This window comes from Ambystoma mexicanum, chromosome 2p (assembly GCF_040938575.1).
Source record: "Ambystoma mexicanum isolate Mex_15411 chromosome 2p, UKY_AmexF1_1, whole genome shotgun sequence".
NCBI classification, from domain to species: Eukaryota; Metazoa; Chordata; class Amphibia; order Caudata; family Ambystomatidae; genus Ambystoma; species Ambystoma mexicanum.
In genome coordinates, this window is record NC_090923.1 from 526,226,165 (window position 1) to 526,252,792 (window position 26,628).

The 26,628-nt window shown below is 42.9% G+C and overlaps 1 protein-coding gene across 1 annotated transcript in view; it reads left to right on the forward strand.

Moving 5' to 3' along the window:
• Positions 1 to 227: 227 nt before the first annotated feature.
• ISY1 (ISY1 splicing factor homolog) overlaps positions 228 to 26,628 on the forward strand; it is a 574,895-nt gene continuing 548,494 nt past the window's right edge. Inside the window, exons 1-3 of the mRNA XM_069643951.1 lie at positions 228 to 368; positions 11,423 to 11,445; positions 25,910 to 25,961. Coding sequence (XP_069500052.1) covers positions 366 to 368; positions 11,423 to 11,445; positions 25,910 to 25,961 — 78 coding nt within the window. The 5' untranslated portion in view covers positions 228 to 365. The remainder of the gene's footprint in view (positions 369 to 11,422; positions 11,446 to 25,909; positions 25,962 to 26,628) is intronic.

A 26,628-nucleotide genomic window follows, 5' to 3' on the forward strand; every position in this document is an offset into this window, starting at 1 on the left:
AATATTTCTGCCCTCATTTTAGGTTGGAGATTATTAGATGGTAAAGGAAATGAGTTCTTAGATTATGTTGTTCCATTATTGAAAAGGCCTTTAAGTGCTTTGCTTTGGCACACTCCAAAATGGCTGCCATATTTACACAAAACAACGACGGGCACATTTACGAACTCCCTGGGCTGCTTGCTTCTCTACGGATTGCTAAGAAATTATGCGCGAGTCCTCTTTTTAGTTCTCTCGCTGGTTGAGGCCACGGTCAGGTCCGCACGTCACTTCTTGTTGTCATTTTTTCGGCGTGTTCTGCTACATGTCAATTTGCCTGCTATTACAGTGTTGGTTCTCTATACTGCATCGAACAGAGAACACCCAGCATGGTAAGTGTACAGGAGTCGTGAGCCTTTCGTTGGCGGAGCCAGCTTCAAAATGTTGGGCCCGCTTGATGACAGTTTTGGCCGCTGCTTTTCTTGGCAGTACCATCTCTCAGCCACCCAGGAGCTGCACACATGGGCGCTGTCGCCTACAATAACCTGAAGCCCGGTGTCTATACATAGACTCTATGTGCTGTCGCCTAATCCCTCTTGGACACTGCGTGGGAAATTAACTTGCATTTGACACTTTCCAGTTGTCACCCATATAGTGAGCATTGTGTGGGGTAACCTGATTTTAAAAAGTGAAAAACTGGGACAGGGCAACTAACATAAACGTAGTACTAACTCTTGAAAGCGGCTGTCAAGGTGTTTAAGTGTTACTATTCAAATAAACACATATTATAATTAATTTATCACAAACTAACACTATCTTTCTGTGTCAGATTGTGCATTCATGCTTGTCAGCTATAAAGACCGACTACCAAAAACCGGGACCACTGCAGTTTCCAATGGAAACATAATCTTGAGAAAGGGGGACAGAGCACCAAATTCCGGGACAGTTCTGGCAAAACAGGGACGTCTGGTCACTGTAGCATTGTGACTGTCTCTGTCTACCGGGGAGCAGTCTGCGGTTAATGTTACCGACCAGTTTTTAATTTATCAGGTAGACAGTAGTGGCCGGTCAACTGTTTAAATGCAGGGGTGTAAATGCGTCCAATGAATGTGACCGAGTCCAGTGTAGTGGCAGAGTCCCAACCAAGAGCAGTTCCAGTGTTTCTCCTGGGAATATTTTTTAAATAATGGGTTGCAATCAGCTCACAAATAAGCGGTGTAAAATGGGCGAAAACTCCACAAAAATTAAAATAAGGAGTACAAATATTCCCTACAAAAAATTGGAAAAAGACATAAATCCTGTGTCCCTCCTTTCACCTTCAAAGTTCCATGGATGTGTTTGGACCTTTAGTGCACGGAGTACCACAAGAATAAACAACTATTTTAACTGCCTGATTGGAAGAAGTAAACTTGTTTCTTTTAATGTGCATGAATAACTTGGTGCAAAGAAATATTACAAAAATATTTCAGTTTTCCAGTAAAAATGTTTTACTTGTGTATAACATGCTCACATTGGGAATTGGACTTAGATTTTTACTCCACAAAAATCATTTTATTCCCAACTTTATAAATAAATAGGGAGTAAAATACTCCCACACCCAAATCTTACCTGGAGCACTGGTTACAATGGTGCATTTTCCAGCACACACTCTGAAAAATTAGGTAAAAAGCTACACAGTTTACTGTCCATTTTGTAAGTGAATATTTTCAAAAAATGCAACAGTGCACATGAGCATTTTTGTGGTGTATTTCCAGAGACATAGCCAGGATTGTCTAACAAGTGGGGCCAGCAGCTAATCTAGTTGGGCCCACCGGAATGACATTAACATCTGAAAATTGCCCACACAACGCTGCTGAGTGGGCATTTACAGATTTTGGGTGGGCTTTGCCCGCTCAGGCCTTCCCCTGCCTATGCTTCTGTGCATTTCCCCACAGTATATGGCAGTTTGTTGACACAGTGTTATTCCCAAACAGCTACCACACACTAGGGAAACTTTGCTTTCCTACCTCATCGGCTAGACCCATTTATTTCATATACAAAAGGAAGGCTATGTTCAATGCAACCTCATCTACCATAGTTAGGAAGAACTGGAGAGTGGTCCTGAAATAATGGACCATCACTCTGATACTGTCATACTGAATATTAAAAATAGCAATTTTATAATATAATTTACCACACACATTTAAAAATCTTTAGTTATTCGCTAAAAACATCCATACAGTACAGACTCATAGGATCTTAAAAGCTTATTGTACATTTATTGCATCATACACATATTTTTGTTTCCAAGATTTCACTGTTCTATACCACGTTTAGTCCTGGAACATGAGTGGAGACCAAATTATCAGACTTTCACTACGCTCGTACAAAGCCGCCCTACATGTACAAGTTTCTGTCCTCAAGGCTTAAATCTGCCAGGCATTCTTCAGGGGCCCCACAGGTCTATTTGCGTGTCATGTACTTTATAGGTCATTGTAGAAATCATCAAGTGTGCACCAATTCTTTCTGATGTTACTTATATGGTTAGAAACCCATACTTAGTTTCTAATGGTCTGTTTGATGACCTAATGCAATACCCCTCATAAATCTGGAACTAATCTCAATGGCCAACAGCAATTCTCAATGTTGCAGACGCCACTCTTTGTTTTATATGCGTCAGTACTGCACCATCTTGCTATTCTGCACTACAGGAAAAACAATTCCAGCCACGTTTAGCTGCTCTAAGAGTGCTCTGTTTGTACACATGGTCAACTAAAGACCTGTCCTTTTAGTGCTTACCTATAGCTAAGCAGATCCATGCATCGTGTTGGACCGTTATTATTTTCTCAAAGGGATTTTTTCCAAGTGTTTGAATTGTAGCGGTACTGCTGCCTATATGTTAAAACAGACACCCCCACGTTACTGTGCCTGACCCTCTGAAATCATTATCCAGAGCATTCTTTGTACCCTATTTTCCTTCCACTTACTTTTGAAACTTGGATTTCACTCTCATCACTTTACTGCCAACTGGCGTGTTTGGGCCGTCTAGGGACCCAAAATAAACCCGTTATATGTTTTGCATTTGTTGCACGCTGACGTCATTGTGCGGAGTACGTCGTGACGTCACTCATGAATCTACAGGATTTTGGTTGTATAGCCAAAGATTGTGGGGACACCTCATATCCTGTGAAAATAGGCTTCTCCTGCTATTCATAACTAAATGAATCCAAATCTCTTGTGTCACTCGAACATTTAAATATGCAGTACTTTCACATCTTACAAGGGGGTTCTTTTTACCCATCATGGTATAGTTGTACCTTCTGGAACGTGATAATTCCTAAATATGGCATCATATTTGCATCTTATCACAAATGATCCCCACAAAGTGATTTTTAGTCTAAAATATAATTTTTTGCTCCAGATTGTCATTTTCTGTTGATGTCTTTTTGAGATTTCCGTTTAACCTTTTTTTTAGGATCACCCATTTCAAATCTGTAGACAAATAGTGTCTGACTAATGGAGCATGTTCTATGTTGTTTTTAATACAGCTTCCCTGTTCAATGAGTCGCGCCCTGCATTTTCTATTTGTCTTTCCAGTGTATTGACGATCACATGGATAGGTTATGAGATATTTATCACATTTTCTGAATTGCAGTTCATTGATGTTTGTTTTATTTTTATTTATTTGCATTTTTAAAGCGCTCACACAGCCCGCAGGCATCGAAGCGCTGTTACATGAATTGTTTTTGTTTGTTGCGTAATTGTTTTTGTCTTAGTTGCGTATTTATAACACGCTTAAATACTCAGAGGTTTCTAAGCGCAGACCCGGGTATCGCACCTGTGTTGCTTCGTCTCGTCTTGCTTCCAAGGCGAACACTTTGCCGCTGAGCTATCCTCCCGGGTTTAGTTATTAATTGGTTATTTATAAAGTGCCTATACATCAAATGGTGTTTCAAGGTGCAACAAGACAACTGGGGTGGGGGGACAGGGATGAAGAAAACAAAACGGTCCTACTAGGCCTTGTGTCATTCGGGTCGGACAAGTGCAGTAACAAGAAGTGCAGGAGGTGGGGGAGGTGCCGGTCAGAGAGGAACGTGCTAATGCTAAGGAGGGAAAGGAAGTGAAGGCCGGAGTTGAAAGCGTACAAGTGCGTGGAGAGGAGGAGAAGGGGCTGGGTGGGGGAGAGAGTCCCTGGGCTAGGCTAGTGCTAAGGAGAGGCCAGGTGGAGACGTGCCAAGGGAATGAAGGTCCACATGTTAATGATAATGATGTGTTATCTATATAACGCCTTTATCCAAAGCACTTTACAGAGCAGATATTTACATAAAATATCACCCAACCGAAATTGATACTCATTTATCGACCTCTGAAGGATGAAAGGCTGAGTTGGCCTTGCCAGGATTCGAACCTGCGACCTGCAGATGAAGCTCAGATCGCAGCAGCGAGCGCTCAACCCGTGCGAGGACGGGGATGGATGGGCTCAGTAGGGGTGCAGGCAATGTTCCCCCTAATTATTTTTCCCTAAGTGCAGAAGTGATTAGCCTTCGTGCGCACATTATTTTCCATGTGCGCAAATGAATAACGATGTAAGCCACTTTGTGAGCATGCGTAGTTAGTGAGATGCCATCTCCGAAGAGTTTGGAAAGAAATTTCCCCTTCCCAACCACCGCAATTCTTTACAAATCAGTGTAAAGGGAAAGAAGCACCTTACAACTCTTTTTCCAAACATATAGGCAAAAAAATTAGATATTTTATATGTGATTATAATGAGAGCTCATCAACCAATCCAAGACTTCAAGATATGCCATAGTACCTACAAAAAGTACTTCTGCGCACAGAGAAAAATGTGTATGCTCTAAAAAGCTTTGCATGCTCAGGATAAACAATAGGTTTAGTTGGGCTATTAATTTGTCAACACTGCTCAGAGAGAATGCAGAAAGTATTTAATGCTATTGGGGAACGATCTCTTGTTTATTACAGAAAACAAGTATCGCTATTCACTGATGTGGTTGTCAAAAAATTCAGACATTGGACAATTTTTGCAAATGGAATAATTGAAACTGAAAGTAATGTGTCAGAAAACATGTCAATTGGAGTTCATGTGCCACTTTAATTAAATAGTTCAACAGCCAGGAGAAAATGAGTCATAATTTATGTATGGATGATAATTGCATCACAATAACTACACCACAGAACAATATGATCTGAATTCCTGGTCCTCTGCTTACTATCCACATTATGTTGTTCTGTGAGTTGTGACATTTACTCAAAACCAGCATTACAGCTAGGAGGCATATACTATTTTACTAAAAACAGGGCAATGTACCCAACAAAAACGGGTAACCGTGAACATATAGTAATCTACCCACAAATTTCCACTGACCTCTTTTCGAATCAGTGACAGCAGAGCAGCGTAGGAACCTGAATAATATTACTGCCCGATCTCAAGAGGAATTTTAAGGGGAAAGAACATATTTTTAATAAGCATGAAACATCCCTACTTGCAAAGCCAATTACTTTCCTAATCCCTGAAAAATCTTTTGATTCGAAGTATGGAGTAAAATCGTATCGGAGCCCTGATTGTAACCCTGACATAGGAAGTGAAATTACAGGGCACATAAAACAGCCTATAGTTTTTCCCACCCTTGATCACCACAGCCTACATCAACAATGTTTCTTCTGGCACCCGTTGAAGAAAATCAATAGCAGCAATGCTCACAGTTACAACATATTGAGTACCTTCTTTTTTAACAAGGGACCCCTCTTCTGAAATTCACTTATCAGTTGAAGAAGATGCATGGGGATGCTAGAAGCAATACAATTCTTCTGAGCAGCACCCAGAAGGAAGCCTGGCAAGTGCACATGCGCACAGCTTAGAGGGACCATTGCTGAGTATACTTCTGCAACCTCTTCAACCATACACTAGCAACAGGAAATGTGCCATGAGCCTTCAAATCACCATCCCCAAAGACACATTGGGAAACACGGAAGACCTAACCAACTGCCTACCAATTGCAAACATCCCATACCAGCAAAACTCATAGAAAACTACGTTTACGAACAAATGCTGGAACATGTAGAAAACAATCGGACATTAAACCAGGCACAAGTCTGCTTCGGACCCATGAGAGGAATGGAAACCGCATTACTATCTGCATGGGATGATCCAAAAGCCAATTGAGACTCTGTCACATTGGCACTAATACTAATAGATCTATCAGCAGCCTTTGACACAGTCCACCATGAAACGCTCATCAAAAGACTCTAAGAAATAGTAATCGGCAACAGCATTAGTATGGTTAAAATCCTTCCTAGCATAAAGAACAGAAACAACATTGCTAAACTCCTTTACACAGCACCTCGCAAAAACAACCGTTCCACAACGCTCATCCCTCTCACCTCTGCTCTTCAACATCTGCATGCCCCCTCTCATCAAAAGGCATGGTCTCACTTGTTACAACTACTCAGATGACGCACAAAATCCTCTACGAAATCAATTGCCTCACAGAAAAAAACCATTGGACGAGTACCAACAGCCTTAAACCAGACTCGACCCTGATCACGCCCAACGACTCGTCGATCCAACACCATATTTCATGGCCTACCAAAATGGGAAATCGACCAGAACCTTGCATATGGTAAAAAAGAAAGCTCTGAATGTTAATGGACAACTAATTGACACCCAAAGCTCAAATTAACGCAGTAGTAAAGATGTGCTTCTTCCTGCACACAATCAAGCGGATACAACATTTTTCCCCCTTCACACATAGAAAACTCGCCGTCATCTCCCTGCCAAGAGAAGACTACGCCAACACCATCTATCTCTGAATGGCGAACAACCTTACCAAAAAACCACAACGAATACAGAACGCAGCAACAAGACTACTCCTCAAAATCAATGAGAGAACACATCACACCAGCACTGAGAACCCTACATTGGCTACCAGTCAAAAAAGAATCTTCTTCAAAACACTCCGCATAACCCACAGAGCAATCCATGGTCCTTTATTTATACAGGAAAACGTTTCCTACAAACCAAGCCGAACTCTAAGGTCCGGCAACGACATTCTCCTCGAACCAAAACAATACCCACAGCAGAAATCTGGTGGTTCAGCATTCTCCTGTAGCTCAGCAAAACGTATTCACTCCTGACGTAAATGAAAATGGCAGTAGTGGGTGTTATAAATCACAATAACATACCATTCTCTTTGTTCAAGTCTTCTTCCCCTTCCTTCGGGCAACCCTGCTACCTGTATCTTGTGTTGGGTCTGCTTTCTGAAGTTGGACTCTTCACGGGGCAACTCTTCCAGATACTGGTGTCCGCGTTCATTAGTGGGCTCCCAACCCACCACAGCCTCACTATGATCACACCACCAGTGGAGACTGCTTTTCTGTCTCTGTCTCTGCATCTGCTCGTCCACCGCACACATTGCCAGTCCTCTGATGTCCATCGTTCTTTGCTGCCTGTGCTTGCCCTACCGCCGGCTCCTCTGCACTGCACGACCCTTCCCCTCCATCACGTTGTCATCAGAGGCTCACCTTTGTGTGGATTCTCTGTCTTCATCTCGGTCTGTCTCTCTCTCTCTGTCCTTCTGTCTCTGTCTGTCTGTGTATCTCTCTCTCTCTCCTTTTATGTTCGCTACGTTGTTTCAGGCAAGGGTCGTGTCTTTCTCCTTGTATTTAGCATACGCTCCAGCATTGTCCAAAGCCAACGGGAAGGGTACCATGCCACTGCTTGTTATAGGCAATATACTGGTACTGGTATGTTTCCCAATTCCCATATAAGAAGATACTCTCTTCATAGAATGGAGTTCCTTATGGGAGTCCTTGTCCCCTATAGGGGAGTCACTCTCAGCGAGGAACCACTTTCCCAGACCTGTAGGAGAAGTCTTGCTTAGCGAGCTCACCTCCCTAGCCTCAAAGGGTGTGGCCCTAAGCAGAAGGGATGAATACTGCAGATTTGTCACAACACCGAGCCAGTCTAGACTATGCCATTAACTGCAGAAAGTCTCTCCGGCTATGGTGGATCAAGATTCCACTATTTTCTAAATGACTCAACACCAGCTTCAAACATTAACTAGAGTTCCAAATAATACTTAACTTTACAAAGGCAATCCAACCTTAAAGTGGCAGCTAAAATGCTTTCAGATCTGAATTTTGTTTTTCACTGAAAAGTGGACTGGGCCTTAACATCTCACTTTGTATTGGGGATATGTTGATATATAGCACAGAACATTGGGCTATCCGCATGTGTTTCCCTATTTTTGAATTGCACCTCTCACATTCCCAGTCTGGTTACCTTCCCAGATTTCCCCATGATTAAGTTGGACAATTTAAGGAATTGGTAGGGGTTTCTTTTAGTTTACCTTTCTAAAATACAGCTTCTAATTTTGGGAGGACCAGCAAGGAAGGTCATTCCGTCAGCAAAATCCTCCATACAAGTGGCTTATTTGGAAGTCCATTCCCCTGTGCAGACTGGTCGTCCTTGTATGGAACTGGCGTTGCATCAGACTCGCCCCGACACTCCTACAATTCCGAATAAGGAATACAAGACCTACCTCTTCAAGGAGTCTCTCCTCAACTCCTAGGCCATCATGTCACCCCCACGCCACCCGACTCGCTAGACTCCGTCCGCCCCTCTCCTCCCCGCCACCCGGTACAGCTGTGCTCCTCCTCTGTGCCCCTCTGTATCCTACCTACGCTGTATATCTATTCTGTTGTTTCCTCTGAAAAGCACTCCATTTATGCATTTGTACTGTTGTATGTCTCTGTAAAGTGCTCTGTTGCTTCTCGAAGCTAGGTCTGCGCTCAATACATACCATAATATTAATAAAATATAATAATATAGGCTGTTCTGCTCTCTGCATGTGTCAATGGACAAATCTTCCCTCTTGGTAAATTGCTTAATTTGTTCTTCATGCTTCATTTTGTTCCCTGTGCTAGTCGTCATCACCCAAATTCGTATTCCATCATCCTTTCTCTCCCTTCTATAGGTATCCCAATTCCCCACTAATCCCACCCTTGGTTAGTCAGAGGTGTGGTTTCAAAACACCTGACTGAAAAGGTGGGATGTATGCTGTACTGTTTCTGAAGAAATACTAATTTCATTTTCATACTCTTCATTTCTGTCCCGTCTGTGCTACCTTGATAAAACATATATTTTCAGATTCTGTGATTCGGGCAGACATTTTGAAATGTTAGATGTTTGAATTCTGATTGATTGTACAAGTTTTCACATGTTTCGCCAATTAAATTATGACCCACAATTTATTTTACATAATCTGATAGGTCTACTTTTAGCTACGGCAGATCCAAAGTTCACATCTATTGTCTTGAAGTGTATCTTCTCCATTACCTTTCACTTTGACTAATCCAAGGAAGCTGTGTGGTTGCAGTGTATCTAAATGTCATTCACCTCTTTTGTTGACCTATCCTGGCTAATGCATTTTTGACATTGATGGATGAGCCTTTTTAAAATTCTCTTTTGAAATTAAAGCCTTGTGTTCTTTGGTGGGTGCTTGCAGTGAATCTATTGTGTGTATTCTCTTTAAATATCTGTCTTGCATACAATAAGGGAGCTTTTTGGTGTGTTCTAAGGCCATCTGGCCTGACCATGACATGTAATTATTTGCTAACCGGTTCCAAACGGATGGTAGACCTGGGTACTCTTCATGTGTCTGATTCTGAATTTATGGGCTAAGCAATGCTTGGAAATGTAGACAGAGTTTCCAGTTCTGTTTTTAAGCGGTTTTGAATTACAATGTTAATCACCAGATTCAGGCGTATCATTCCAAATCTCTAATACATACATGTGTGAGAATGCATTGAAATATCGCAGTCCTAGAAAAAACATGTAGTTTTCTATGTCACACAATTGTAATTTTCGATTTCCTGTGCTGAATCTTTTAGGCTCAGGAAATCGCAAATTGCTGAGAGAAAATATGTAATGGCATTCTATCTAAACATGATAGCAAAATGCGCAATCTGTGAAGTGTTTAAAAAAAAAAGTATCGTAACAGCAAGCAAGAGGCAAGAATCTCCAACAGGCTCCATGTTTACAGAGTGTCTTGCTCAGCACGGAAGGCCCTTCATGTTTTATTTATTCTAGGTCTTTTTATTAGAATCATCTCACAAACGGTAAACGATATGCCAGCATGGCCTTCAACGAAGCAACAAAAAAACCTCAATCTGTTGTAGAGAAGAACAGGGATGTATTTTGCAGGACCATGTACACTGTTCTGTGGGATGAAATGTGCCCTGTTAAGGCAGCCTACTTCTTTTTGCTTTCCAAAGGAAATTCAATTGTTGATTCACTCTAGCCGCTCGGGGGAAAAGGAATACAGGCACAGAAAAAGGTGGTGTGCTTTTGAATGACAAGACACTCTTTCACACCCCAGTGTGCAGTTGAATAGTTGTGGAATACTAGTTAATGAAGGCTGAATCTGAGTTTATGGTTAGTTTATAAGAAAAACGACGACTCTTATTCTTGCCCCAGTGATAATGTAATGCAGTTCATTTAAAGGCATACAGTCGATACTGAAATGTCTTTCAATCTACAGAAAGACCTTTGCCTCCTCGTCTGTGTAAACATTGTAGATTTGAAGACCAAGATGTGTATGTGTAGCGTAGGATAGTCCATTTCAGCCAAGTCACACATTCCACAATGCAACCTAGTAACCATTGCTGGAAGTTTACCTCCACTTCAGCAAGGCATTGCGGATATGCAAATTGGCCCAAATGTAAGCCTTTTTCTGCAGTAAATTGTCTTTGTCCTAGAGGGCGCAGTGCTACTTTATACAGAGCTTAACCCAAGACAGACATTTTGCACGGCTGTAGGGTACCTGGTTTCTCCCTTTCATCAGTGCAGTATAGTTGTGACAGCCTTGTGGTTGGAGCATTGGGGTATGTATCCAAAACACAAAAAAAGTTATGGTGGGTTTAAAAAGGCTTGGACAAAGAACTTTCACTTTAAATGTGACTAGAATTGTCCATTTGAGCCAATTTCACTTTTTAGATGACTTTTTAAAGCGACCATAACGACTTGTGGCAGGGGTGGAGATGGTGAAGGTGTTGTATGTGGATGTGTTTGTGTGTGTTTATATATATTTTCACTGAAAAGACAAAGGTGCCCATATTTATCACAATAAAACTCCTGTAATTGAGTGCATTTGGGAAGTCCTGACCTGCTTAAATTGCGATTTTCTTTTTTAAAGCCATGTAACCTTTGTACAGGCCCAGCCAAATGTGTTTGCAAAACAAACCGAAGCACAATGCAGTCAAGTGGTACTAATTCTCTGCAGTTCCTTGGACACATGCCTTTTTGTTTGTTATAAATCTAAAAAGCATTTAATTTTCATTGTCACCATTATTAATTACTTCTGAGTCACACATGTTTGAGCTATTTGTGACAGTGGCCAACTCTTGTGTAAGATGCTAATGTAACACTTTATTCTTCTCTCTTCCGTAGGCTCGAAATGCAGAAAAGGCCATGTGAGTATATCACCTGTATGGTACACTGATTGACCCACAAAGTGATATAGCGCGCATACAATGCCCTACATTGTTTTCCCAAGTACTGACCTCTGCAAGTCATTTGGTTAAAGAATAGGAATGTTGTAATAGATATCTTACATGTATGTTTTGTATTTCTTACTGAAACCAGATATGACTCTAACTAGTGTATGTTTTGCTTTTTGGCTCACCACTGGTTGCATAGCAATGTGATAGTGGAATGGCCTTGCTTTACATCTGCACATCGTATAATGGAGCATCTGCTAATATATTTGAATCCAGTAATAACTGTTTCCCAACCTGAGGGCTTCAGCACTATTGTCCGATTTAGACTGAATTATCCTCTCCTGACCTGTTCTTAGATTTTAAAATGCTCTGGACTATGGAACAGAAGACTTGCTAAAAGCAACCCAGGTATTGAGAACACCAGTTCAGGATTCACAATTACCAGTAACTGAGAATAATTTTGCTCCGGCGTGTGGCATAGAAGACCCTGGTTAGCTTGACACCAACAGCTACCAGGTGCTAATTTGACTTTCTGGTCAACTGGTTCCATAAAACATGCTTACGTGGCATTAACTCCACTTGTTGGGAATGTGCCTAAAGGAGTATTATCACATACCTAGAAGATGTTCAAACTAGAAGTGATCATATGTAATGAACCTAAGTTTATAGTTTGCTTCCCATATGGAAGTTAGATTTGCAACTCTCATGTACTAGCTCCTTGCTACTCGAATGTAGAGCCTGTGTATTGGATGATTCAGAAATACCCGTGAACTGCTTTTAGATCAAATTCCAAAACATCCTTCTTTTGATCCCTGCAAGTATTTACAGACTCCTTCCTCCTCTGAACCTAAGGGGAGGTTCTTCAATGTAATATTCCCCCTTAAGAAGAATTTTTTTCCTATGAGATTTCCCTGGTTGAGTGCTCTGACCTTTCTTTTTTAAGTTAAGAATATTATATTGGTTTTAAATGTTGGCTTACACATGCTTTTAACACCTGGGTACAGACACCTGTGTGTTTTTTTTTTTTTTTTTTTTTTTGCTGTGTGCTCTTGGTAACTTTTCAAGTGCAGAATATGAATCCTTTGTTATTGATCAAAAGAGCAGTGATTAATTGGCATTACTGCTTATGCTCGGATGAGTACATGTGTGGCTCAAATGCCAATTCATTTGTCCCACAGGGCCACATGGTGGGTTCTTAAGTCAGTCCTCAGAAACACCATGTTGTTGGTTTTATTATTATTATTATTGTTGTTATTATGGTATTTATTGAGCGCAGAGCTAGCTGCATGAAGTAACGGGGCTCTTTACATATATACAACAGAGCTCTTTATAGAATATGCAACAGTACAGATGCATAAATTAGCACTTTCAGAGGTAACGGAACAGATAAACAGTATGGGTAGGATATAGAGGGGCTCAAAGGAGGCGTACAGCTGTACAGAATGGCGGGGAGGAGAGGGGCAGACGGCGTCTAGTGAGTCAGGTGGTTCAGGGGTGACGTGATGGCCTAGGTGTTGAGGAGGAGAGACTACTTGAAGAGGTGTGTCTTGAGTTCTTTTCTGAATTTTAGGAGCCTGGGACGAGTCTGATGCTGATGCGAAGGATGTTCCATAGTCTTGGGGCATAGGCAGAGAAGGCTTGTTTTCTGTTCTTTTCTCTTTTGCAGCGGCAGATTTCGAGTCTGCATGTGTCCTGGCTTCTGGTGGTGCTCTATCCGCCGGAGATGCTGAGTTTCTCCGTGCTGTAGCTGGGTGACCTGAGGGCGACTGCCTTATAGACGATGCAGAAAGACTTGAAGGTGATTTGTGCGTGCTGTGGGATCCAGTGGAAGGTCGATGAGCGGCGTGGTGATGTCGTATCTGCGTAGACCCATGATGAGGCATGTCGCTGCGTGTTCTACACTTCTCAAGGGCATACAGGAGGACGACGAGAGGCCTTCCAGAAGGGCATTGCCCCATCCACGTACTATAGAATCAGTGCTTGAACAGTGGATCTAAAACTGTCTGGAGGGAGGGAGGAAGGGCTTGACCATATTGTCCACATTGTCTTTAATTCCTTATCGCTAATCATTATGCCATGCACAAGGACATCCTGCCTGATGTAGAAGATTCAATTGAAATAGTTAACAGTATGGGCGATAATGAGAGCACTGCATGACAAGTGCTCCTACCTAACGGAAACCTTTCAGACATAACCCCATTCACCCATGTTCTATCAGCTGCTCTGTTTTACAGACATTTGAACATGTTTAAGTTTTTTTCTCAAAGTATCTCCAGTGTGAACTCCAGATAAGCCCAGCCCACCCTATCAAAGACTTTTGCAGCTTAAAGAAAAAGGTTCAATGGGTGCTGGCTGTCTAGTAGAGTACCCTATCACATCACATATATTTTCATACCCATTTCTCCCCTAAACCAAGTCAGTATAAGCTTTTCAATATTTGATGTGTACATCTTTCCAGCCCTATTGCCAAGATACTAGAAAGCGTTGGCATTGAAGAGTGATATTGGGCAATATTTGCATTTTGTGTGTTCTCGTTCAGACTTTAGGATTAAGATGACGCCTTCCTCGTAACCTAAAATCCTCCCCTTATCCAAACATGATTAACCAGGTCATAGAATATAGGCAATAGGACTTCAGGGAGCATGTAATAGAATTCTGGTGGTAAGGCATCGATCTCTGGTGCCTTATCTGTATGCAGTTGCCAATATGCCTCTTTAATCTCAGACAAGGCAACCATCTCACCCAACATCTGAGCATCCACTTCGCTAATCTATGGCAGATTGGTCTGTCAAAGTTCACCACACACTTATTATTCAGTCCCTTCTCATCCAGACATGACTGCCTGCCAGCGAAGTCTCCCCAACCTAGCGCCTTTATCCCAGTCCTGCTGCCTCATAGGGAAGACACTTTGCCCCGCCATATCATGAACAATTTCTCAAATGAAGTACTGTCTGTATGTTGCTTTATCCTCTCTTCACATGAGTTCCCTTATGATCCATCACCTTAAAGGCATTCCAGGCAGTGTGGAGTTTGGTGGATCCCCGATTAGTGCCAATGTAGCTGTTAATCGTATGCCAACGCTTGGCTATAAACCCTGCATCCTTCATTACACCACTGCTCATTGTTCACCTCTGCAAGTGTTATTCCTTATTAACTGGACCCATGGTCAGTGCTACATCACCTTTCTCCTGAATCAGAGTACACACGTTTTTCACGCAAAAACTTGTTTAGTTCCAGTGCGAATTGTGTACATGCAAGTAGAATTTTTCTTCTAGGTCTGGCGGGTATGTACTCTCAAAATCAATTTCATCATGTGACTTCCAACATCCTCGGCTACTTAAACAGCAGGCTTTTAAAGAACATGGCACAGTTTGAACCATTAGGTCTAAGACAAAACAAAAGTAATGGTTGGAAGGTTTTGTACTAATCCTATCCTCTGGCATTGCTATGGGCCTGCTATCCCGTTACAGAAGGGGAAAAGACCATATGCAAATCATGTTTGGTCCCACCAGACCAGGTCCCATTCCTTCTGCACATGACCATGAGCAACCTCGGAAATGTCTAACGTTGCTGCACAGGAAAATCCTGTTCCCATTCAGGCAGCTTGTTCAAATGTGGCACAGTGTACTGAAAAAAAGGTCCCATTGCTCCGTAAAAGGCGCCCAGAATAACATCCATATTGTCTATCATTGCTACAGCAAGCACATACCATCCCTCCTCATCTGCTCCAAAGGCAGTACTGACTCTGTCCACACTAAGAAGAGAGCTCACATCCAAGCCCACGTCTCTGCAGCATCTAACAACTCGGCTGAACATTTTAAAATTTGCAAGGAGCTGGCCAATCCTGCTGCAGTCGCTACCTCTCCTGTCCACTCCTAAGCCCTCTGCATGGCCTTGGCCTCACATTTCATCTAAAAAGCCCAGGACATCCTGTCCACCCTCTCTTCCTCTCCTCCTTCCTCCTCTACCTTTTCCTCTACCTCTGGCATTCCAATGGCGGATGCCTCTCACCCTCCCTTCTCTTACTTTCCTTTAAGCCCTGACAAGGTTTCTAGACCAGTCCGATCTAAGTCTTGTGAAAACAGGTTCTTCCCTGTTCATCCAAAACAATCAAGGGCCAAATTGACACCCTCGCTCCAGCCTTGGTCGACTTCTGCAACCAATCTTTCACCACTGGAACCAGTCCTCCCTCCCCCTGAAGCACTCCATTGTGCACCCTCTTAAGAAACCCTTAGCAGTCCCCCTCCTGTCTGGCTAACTATCGCCTGATCTCCATTACTCCTTTTCTGGGCAAACTCTTGGAAAAGCTGGCTATGTCCCAGCTTAACCTTCACACCAAATCTTTTGGCTGTCTCCATGACCATCAGTCTGGCTTCAGTGTGGCCAGAAGCACGGAAACTGCTCTCCTGAACATCCATGAAGACCTGCTCTCAAAACTTGACACTAACCACCCTTCTGTCCTCATCCTCCTCGATCTCTCTCTTCTGCTTTTGATGCGGTCAACCATCGCGATCCTGCTCCGTGATAAACTTTGGATCAATGATCAGGCCCTGGCCTGGCTGACCTCCTTTCTCTCTGACTGACCTTCCCAGGTCCAACTTGCGCTCTCTCTCTCTCTCTCTCCCTCTCTCTCTCCCTCTCTCTCCCTCTCTCTCCCTCTCTCTCCCTCTCTCTCCCTCTCTCTCCCTCTCTCTCCCTCTCTCTCCCTCTCTCTCTCTCCCTCTCTCTCCCTCTCTCTCTCCTCTCTCTCCTCTCTCTCCTCTCTGCTCCAACTTACAGTGCTATACAGATGACACTCTGCTCGCTTTCAGGCTCCTCTCTCATCCCATATTGTCTGTCCGCAATCCGGGAGTGGTGTGCCGCAAATGAACTCTGCCTTAATGCCAGTAAGACAGAAATCCTTCTCACTGACTCACCAGCACCTTCCTTTCCTGTCACTCTCTGGCCGCCCTCTATGGGTCCTCGTCCTGCTTCCACCTGTGAGGCTAAGAACCTCAGGGTCATCTTCGACTCCACAGTCTCCTTCTCTCCTCACATCTCTGATGTCTCTAAGAAGTCAAACTACCAGCTGCACCTCCTCAGAGGTATTCTTCCTTTCTTTACTTTCCCCCAGAAGCTCACGGTCTCCAGAACTCTGGTTCTCTGTAGGCTGGACTACTGCAACAGCCTCGTTCTAAATCTACCTGCCTCTACTCGTCACCCTCTACAACTCCTCCAGAACTGGACTGTGAGAGTTGTCCTTGGCCTCAAGCCCAGGGATTGTATCTCTCCAGTTCTGAAATCTCTCCATAAATGAAGTTCAAGATCCTCTGCATTGTCCACAAGGCTTTCTGGGGCCTGGGACCGCAATACCTCCATCTCTCTTTACGGAAATATCTTCCTACTCGAGCTCCTCCAACTCCTTGGGCGTCATTGGGGGGGCAGATCTCTTTCTTCGGCTGGTGCCGCCCTCTGGAACAACCTCCCTGCCTCTCTGAAACTTGAGCAGAACCATCCCTGGTTTCGGAAGCACCTCAAGACCTTCCTCTTTGCTTCTGCCTTCTCTCTTCCTCTCCCCTGCTGATCTCCTGTCTGATACATGCATTGGTCACCTGGCAACCCTCTGAATTCAGGCCAATGTCCCTGCCTGTCCAGCGGCATACCCGCATTGCCTCCTAACACCCCCTGCACTTGTGGTCTGTATCTGTAACCCTACAGTCCCCTTTCCTGCACTTATTAGACACCAGTTGTCTGCACTTCTAACACTCACACTTGCCACCTGTTGGTTGCACTACCTTTTCCGATTCCTTGTCCTGCACTTGTCCATCCTCCCACCCCCCTCCCTTGGAACTTCTCCGCTCTCCTCCAATTGTGCGATCATGTTTGATTGGAGGCTTTTCTAACCCTTTCATAATCTTGAACAACTCCTTTGTGTTCGATGACGCATTACAAATCCGGCCATCAAAATAGACATTTTTGGCCTACCCAGTGGCTTTCTGATATTATCTATCTTTACAGTAAGGTGAGATTTCTGTCAATGTCTATAAGCTTTGTTCGTTTTGGCTCTATGGACTCTCAGGTCTGGTATATACCACGCTTGCTGTCTGTTGGTTCTACTTGTGGATGTACATACCCTTGCTGGAGCGATAACCACCAAGGCTGAAGTTAGACAGTCAAAGTAGCAGGTCGCGAATACATTGGGTGCGATAGGGATGGTAGATTTCTGCAAACAGTTGTGGGTGTAATTTTATATATGCTATATTTTGCCAATGACACTATTAAGGTATGCTCAAGGTGTAAGATCAAGGACAGGAAGCTTAAAAAATATGAAGCATTGATCAGACCAAGGGCAAGCTACCGTCTCAAGTTGCTCCACTAATATTTAATAGTGCAAAGCCAATCCAGGATACGGCCACCAATGTGGCATCTGCAAGTAATTTCGTAAAACCCAAATTCATCAGAATCCAATTAATAACTAAAGCTAAATGATCTTGATGGTTGTTGCATCAAAGGTTACAATCTGTGAGAATAATCAATCTAGATGTTGGCCTCGATAGTGTGTGGAGCATGGTGGATAGTTGTTCTTCAAAGTTAGGCATGTTCCAGGGGTTTGTACAGAAGAAAACTGTATGTGTTATGATGATTAATCAACAATTTTACCATCAGAGCCTCCAAACCCTCAGTCTCCTGTATGTCGACCACATGAAAGTTAAGCGTGACTCAATAAGTAATGGCTTCCCCAGCTGCTGGGCCTAATTCTGCAGAGGATAAGATAGCATCTGCCACAGCCAAAGTTAGATCAGGGCCAAGCGTATTAGTTATCCATGTTTCTGTTAGAAAAACAATATCTAGTGTGATGAATCTGATGATGTCATCACTTTTATTTTACCAGAGAGAGCCTCTCATGTGGCATGGGGACAGCAGCCGCTACCTGATCCTGGTCCTGGGAGTGGTTATTTGAAGGAGGACCACATGCTGGGGAGGTGACCCTCTGGGGGTGGAGAGACATCATTGGGTGACACATGCTATCCCCCATTGCCTTTTAAGGGCACCCCTTCGGTAGCTCAGGCCCTTATGCCATATTGTGGCAGTAACCCTCAATATTCTCCAACACTTAGTCGTAGAAATGTTAAACATCACGTAGTTACATCAGCAGCAAAGACTGACACGAGGAAGAGAGCAACCGGAATGAAGATCGCTCAGCTAGACCGAAGTGAGCGGTCTATCTGTTGGAGAAGTCAAATTGGTTCCAAATTGGCTCAGTAACGCAGGAGTTCAAAGATGGAGCCATGGAGAACTGTGGAGAGATTCGACCGGCTAGTGACTGCCAGAGAAGCCAAGCTGTCAGGTGGACACGCAAACGAAGAAAGAGGCAGGTGGTGTCTGGACTGGAGACACATTTTCGCGGGCAGTAGAGATGCCGAAGTGGAATGCGAGGCAAAGGAGCTATGCACCAGCAAGAGAAGCAGTAGCTAGGCACAGACTGCCACCAGCCACAGAGACATGCTCCCCAAAGTGGAAGAGAAAACGTGGAAGCTGAGAAGGACCCGAGCGGGGTCGGAGAAGCCAAGGTAGCTGTCCCAAAGCTGGCGAGCCCACGGTGGAAGGTCGGGCCCATGTAGCGAGCTTGAGAAGACAGTCTTGGTCACTTACTGGAACAGGAGGCAAATTCCCTACGGCTTACATCACAAACTGAGTTGCATAGTAGCTGTGTTATTGTGAAAATACAAATACACCAATGATAAGAGGTGCCGGGTGTTTTGTGAGTCCAAGAATCCCAAGGAAGATGCATGCCTTTAGGATTATTAATTACATTGAATGTGAAAAAGACCTGGGGAAGGGAGTCCTTCCCTAGAGGAGTGAATTGAAACGCCAAGAGGAGAAGGGGTTATCCTCTTGGGCTACTAAGAACTTGGTTATTCGTTTGAACCTCTGTTCTGGTGGAGAGAAACCTGGGGAAGGGAGTCATTCCCTGGAACTGTGAACATTATCCATTTGGAACTTTTGTTTGATACATACCTTTCAGTTGAACATGAACATTTGTAGATTTTTCAAGCCAAAGACAATACCCTTCACACCCTAGAGTTACTTTTAGAATGGGAGGGCTAGGCTGGGATTTCAGATACATGACCTTTTCTTCTTTGGGCATCTTGGCACAGGACATACCTTTTTGTTTTTGGTTCAAGTAGGGGAATGCCTCCTAGAATAGGGACAGTGAAACATTTTCCAACCCCTTTATTATTTAACAAAAGTGTATGCGAACCACCATGAGTCCTGTGTGTCTGGGTCTCATTCCTGGTTGCTCACATTAGTTTTTGATCTATAATAAGATTGGATACATCAATCGCATGTCTGGACAAAGACCGGTCGCATGTCTGGACAAAGACCAGTCGCATGTCTGGGCAAAGACCAGTCGCATGTCTGGGCAAAGATCTGGTAATGAAATATACACAATGGTGTTTCTATGCACCAATTTTAGAGCTCTGATCAATCTCTAGACTGCCCTTAATATTATCTTGTTTCATTGTGTTCAACAGCTGACACAAATTCAAATTAGTGGTGGGCAAAAACACACTGGTGGGGTTGTATGGGTGCAGCCTCTGTGAATCAGGAACTTGCACAGAGTGGGACATGGTTGAATCGATAGAGAGGCAATGATAGATTTCCTTATCGATCGAAGCTGGAAATGACCTCCACTACCCTTGGTACCCCAGGTTGTCCTCGGCATCCATTGTCACCCAACTGCAAGGGGATGGAAATTCTACCATTATCTGCAGAGCAGGCAACAGAGCCATACCCAGGTATTTGACTAATATCGATTTACAACACTGGCTTTGACTGGGACCTGCACAGCCATGATTACTCGTATGAAGATAAGTAAACAACAAATGAAGAGATATATGAAGGAAGAGCAAGCAATTACCTGTATCACAAAGCACTAGACCAGCGGCGCCCTTACTGATGCGTCGGTGCTGACGCACCTGAAGATAAATACAAATTCGAAATATACAGTCCCACACACTTCTCTACAAGTCCCTACTTGTGTTTAAGTAAAAGGCAGTCAATTTGAGAATTCTACAGTGCTAAAACTGATATCTGTGATATAATCTTGGCAGATTTTACTGCAGCGAGAAAAAGAACGAAGCTGAAATCTTCGTATTGCGTCCGGATCCCCTCTGCCCACCACCACTTTACCCCTTAAAATTATCCCAAAAAGCCTGCACTTACCGGGCTTCTCCCTGCAATGTCGGTTTTATCTCCCAATTATGGGTGGGAACTGATGCCACACGGACCCTTTAAAAAAAAAATAATAATGTTTATTGTCCCCTGTTTCCCATGTAATGGAAAGCGAGGGACAGCCTTGAAACCATGATGTCGAACCAGGGGAAACCCCCGCAACCCCGGTTTCCCTCATTCCACATTACCGGATTCCAAAATTTTTGTCCAGCCCAAATTTGTTTCTTTTTTTTTTGTTGTTTGTTTTTTTTGTCCATTTATTGAATTCAGTATTTTTTGGCAGCACGGCTAAAACAACTCACTGTCTCGCATAACATGTAAAAAACAGCACACCAGCACAATCTTGGACACAACCAGCACTAGAGCCGGCTCCGACCATGCATACCACAGCACAAACACACACACACTTGCAAACATGTAGCTTCACAACATTCTGCTGATGGGGATGGACATCCCGCCCCATTCTTAATGAATCAGTTTATATAAAACAACACTACATCTAGACCAATGCAGGCAAATCTATATACCCTACTGCCCCCATCCCATAGAACACTTTTATTTTATGCACAGATTCAGCACCCATAACATGCGAATATATTAACATCTTAGCATAATGCAAGGGTAAACATGCTGGGTATATTGCACTCTGAAGCGCCCAAAACTGTTGTAGTTCATGTAATACCAGAGCTACCTAGCAAATTAGATCTCCAAAATGCAACTAATCCCTTCCCTGCCTCCAGCATGCCCATGCTCTCACAGTTGTATGGCAGTAAATGTCGCAATACACAACCTTCCATTATTTTCTCCTACCTATGTTAGGCTATCGGTGTGTCTTTTGCAAGAGAGAGTTTGGTGTCAAGTGGGGCTTTCACCAGTAACATTATCATCCAAGCTGACTCATTCTGCTAGAATCCACTGGCCCCATGCTGTGGTAAGCCTACACAATGCGATACAAACATCATAACCTATTCAATATTTCAGGGGCTACCCAGCACTGCACCCCCGGGCCGACCCCCATTGCTGCTCTGTGGGGAGGGAAGAATGGAGGCAGGGTGGCGGCAGGCGAAAAAATGCACACCAATCTTCCATGTTCCTCACTTATCAAACAACACATGCCAGTCCACTGCATCTTAAGTCTATTGTGATCACTCCACGAAAAGCTATCTAGCTGAGCTTGTTGCCACTGAACCTGCTAAGCGGTAGTCCTTCCCACACCAGCCACCCCAGGAAGAACAGGCGCACTGCAGAGCCGGAGTCAGAGCATTACTTCTGCCCAAATGTCCTGGAGGCAATTGGGGCAGTCCCTCTATTAGGTGAGGCGATGGCAGTAGGTGCCTGTTGCACCTGCAAGGTTCCTATGTCGATACTGAGCTACTTCTCTCTTCTGAAAAGTCTCTAGGCTTATATGATTTGCTACCAGTGCTTCAAAGTCTCTGTGCATTCATTGAACATTTGTCTTTTGATTCTGCAATCGCTCAGTGCCAATCCTACGTCCGAGTTAAAATCTTTGTGCCAATTGTGAACCTTTTCACGCCACTGTACGTGTATGTTTGGAGGGGGTTCTTGGATATCCCATGTTCACTGTCCAGATTGTCAATTTCTTGACCAAAGCCGATCAGAGGGCACTTCATGATCTACAACATGTAGCCTGCCAATTTCCTCTAACTTGCACTCCAGCACGTCCCCTGCTAGGGACTTTCCTCTCAACTCTACCAGCTTCAGGCAAGTAAGCCAGGTCCGGTCTCCGGATCAAGACTGTGTAGGTTTAGAATAGCAACATGAGAACCATTAGGTCCTGGCAATCCATATCCAGCTGAGGTGATAAAGAACAAGATCTTGGTAAACATCACAAACTCCTCTTTAAGATGGTGTTTTTCCTGGTGCTCTTACAAATATATGGGTTACCCCACTCTTAAAAAGCAAAAACAACTTAACTTGATCCTCACTCTTGTTTTGTCTAAACTATTGGCCCATTTCCAACTACCCATCCCTTTTAAAATGTTTTGACATGCCTGCCTATGTTTAACTATGAGGTTTTGTTAGAAGAGACGCTGATGGCAAATTATCGACAGACTTTCATGCCAAATCACAGCACAGAACCCTCCCTCTTACGTGTGAAGAAAAACCTCATTCAATTACTTGAAACTGATGGGGCTGGTTTCTGATGCTAATAGATCTGTTTCGACTTAATAAACCATCAAATCCTGTTGACTCACTTTCAAAGTAAGACTTAATGAGACGATGCATGCATGAACTGTTCCTCTCACTTTTGTATTAATGAGCTACAATAGTCAGAATAAGGCCCTGTAAATCTTCATTTGGCCATCTCTCTGGTGTTTCACAGGGTTTGTGTTTGTTGCCCACTCAATTTAACTTGTATGCCTCTTCACAATCTTTTGGTAAATTCAGGAGTGATTTTCCAAAATTATGGAGATGAGTTTGTTTTAAAAAAAGATAGGCCTACCTAGGGTGCGACGGGAAACTGACACTGGCCCATCCCCTATGGAACAACTGCTGCCTTCCCGAAATACAAAAATTGCCTAGATGGCCCGAATGTGTCCAGCGAGGAATCGCCAGCATTGGAGATGTGATACGTGAGGATAACTTGGTACCATTCGAGACATTACACTCAGAGTTTTCCCTCCCAGCTACAGAAAGGTACCACTACATGCAACTGAAACATGCTTGGAATGCCCACCGACAGAACACACAAGACATGCCAGAAAGCTCACCGCTAGAGCGAAACATAGTACTGGACCGAGTGGAACGGAAGGTCACCTCCACCATGTACAACATGATAACATCCTTCCTGACACCAGAACTAACCAGTCTGAAAACCAAGTGGGAACGAGATGTGGGACCGCTTCAACCAGAAGATTGGGTTGAGGCCCTGATGCACCCAATTGAAGATCCTACATCGCATCTACTATCCGAGATTGGCTCTTTTCCGCTGGGGTAAGACGTCAGACGCAAAATGCCTACGCTGCAAGCGTGAGGAAGGTACCTTCTTCCATATCTTATGGGAATGTAGTAACATTCAGCAGCTGTGGCAGAAATGTTGTGATAAACTGTACAGCGTTATAGGCAAGACGATACAAAGGTGCCCAAAACACCTTCTCCTAGGGATTTCCAGTGAAACCGACCTATCCCGCTATGAGAAACTGCTCTGGTCAACTGCAGTGGCGGTACTCGGGCGGAACATCGCGCAACTGTGGGGTTCGGAACGCACACCTAGCTATGACCAGTGGGTCACGGATATGGACATTTCTGCTGTAATGGAGCACCGGGTATACGCGGCGAGGGGCTGCCTGCAAAAAGCAAACAAAATATGTAGTCAGTGGGAGGAGGGCAGCTAAGTGGCAGATGCGACGTAGCAGATGCCGAGTCTGAGAGAGGCCCCGAGACACTGGGCGGAACAAGCCTGATATGAACAAACTATGTCATGAGTTTTTCCTTTGCCAAAGATTGACTGTCCGTTGGACTGTGGTCCCTGATGTTGAGTTCTTTGTTTTTGTTTTTTCTTTGCTTCTCTCTCTCTCTTCCTTTATCTCCTCCTGGATATGTTGATTTCACAAATGCTCCCTTTTTCCCTGCCCTGTAATGCAGAAAGATGAATGTAATGTCGTTTTTATGTTTCAAAATCTTTGATTAAAAAACAAAATAGATAGGCCTACCAGAAAAAAACGTGGGTGTATATTTAGATTATCTTTAAAACTGTGGAGACATGGAGCATTTTCTGCGTTTAAATCGATCCAATGTCTTGCTGTCCTACTATTGGCAAATCTGTCTAGTTCAAGAATATATACAAAACATCAGTTGACGCAAAATCTTTAAAAGTGCTATTTTATGCCATAATAGCTGTTCCACATCTGATGATGTTTAAGCATATTCATCCGTTTCTGTAAGCTGGACTATTGCAATGGCCTTTTCCTTGGAGCAAATTAGAAATCTTTCCTGCGGATTCAAGCCATTTTAAACTCTGCAGCACATGTTGTCAGAAACCCAGCTAGACAAGCTCCCATTTTAAGGAAACTACACTGGTTGTCTTGTAATTCCAGAGTTACTGACCCTGTTCCATAAAATCCCTGGACAACTGCATGATTTGTTTTCATGATATTCTACAACCAGGAATTTTAGGACCAAGAACAAGCTCCTGCTCCCTGTTCCTTTCTTCAAACGCTCAAGTGCTTTGGATTTCTCTTTTAAAGTCTTTGCATAAAAACTCAAACTCTCTCTTCCATTGAAATTCAGAATGAAGTCAGACTTTTCTTTTCTGATTTATCTTTACTCTGCCTCGCATTATTCTCACTCGGTATGGTTGTTTCCAGCCCATAGCTACTCCATGGCTGGTTACGCAAATCACAGATCTTGAAAATAATTTAGTTCGCAAACATGCTATTGTCGTCTTTGAAGTTTTACATTACATTGCTCTGGAATGTAATGTAAGTATTAATGTAATGTACCATGTTACATTTTGAGAGGTGGGAATGCCCCCTTGGTGTCCATAGTCCCGCCCCCTTTTGATATGGGTTTGATTGATTTTTCGATCTAAATGTAATCTAAAAATGATATAAAAAAAGTGTGCTATCAGTTTTATATAAAGGGTTATAAAGTGTGTGTTTTGATATGCTTTTAGATAAAGTGAATCTCAATTTAATATTAAAATAATTTTAATATAAAAAGTTTATATTAAAATTATTTTAATATGGGAGAGCGTGTGTGCGCTGTTGCTTGGTGGAGGGCGCAGAGTGAGTTGTGAGGAGTTAGATGGCGAATGTTAGGTGGTGATAACGCGTTGATGATGCGGGAGTGGGTTGGGGCCTTAAGGCCTCACGTAATTTTATATAGATTTTATATAAACTTGGAGCATATTTGATAAGCCTTTGCATAATTTTATATAAACTTTATATTATTATGTAGTTGTAATATAAAGCTAGGCAGATTGGTTATGTCATAATTTTATATAGATTTTATTTACACTTTATATTATTTCTATATAAACCTGGAATACATTTGATAAACTTTTTGAATATTTTTATATAAAGCTGGTGGGCATTTTGGTAAGCACTTTAATGTTAATCACTTTATATCGATTTATTAGAGCTGTAATATAAAGCAGGGCGACACTCTTTTTATCTGACTTCAGTTGCCTACATTTTGCATGAGAAATATTGATTTTAAAACTTGTTCAATACAATTGCTTTCTTTTTGTTTTATTTAGGACGGCTTTGGCGAGATTTCGCCAGGCACAACTTGAAGATGGGAAAGTTAAGGTAAACAAAATGAAGCCTTTTTTTATTATTCATACCATTATATTTGTATGGTTTTCAACTTGCATTATTACCTTTTCCTAGATCTGGGCTTTAATTGTAGTAGGACCATTAATTTCTTTTCTTCTAATTGTGATTTTATTTGTGAAGAAAATTCTCAAACCATGTTTTTTTCATTTTATTTTTAGCAAGCCGTATTTATCCTCAGTTATTCATTACAATCACACTACAGTATAATTCTCAGAGCCAACGAGTGCAAAGATTCCAGAGCAATATTAGGGCCATCAAAACTATATCTGGGGAGAAAAGAGTAGGTGTTGTGAGTGGATTGACTGGAAGGCCAGAACATCATGGGGCAAAAAACGTGGAGGTTAGAGAGAATGGCACGGGTAGTTTAATCAACATATAAGTCTGTGAATAGATACGATCTTGGCGCTTTTGGTTTATCTCTTGGAATGCTGTTTTTTTTTTCTTTCTCCAAACTGGCCAACCAGAAGAGGTCTTTCGGCCTTCTGGGTCCCTTTTTGATTTTCTCCCCACCCGGCAAAATAGGCTTGTCCTTTTGGCACATAAGATTATGCATCATGTCTGAAGGCTTGTTGGCACTTAAAAATGATTATAATACATGAAATGAAGACATGAAGAAGGCAACTACACTGCCAAATTCAAC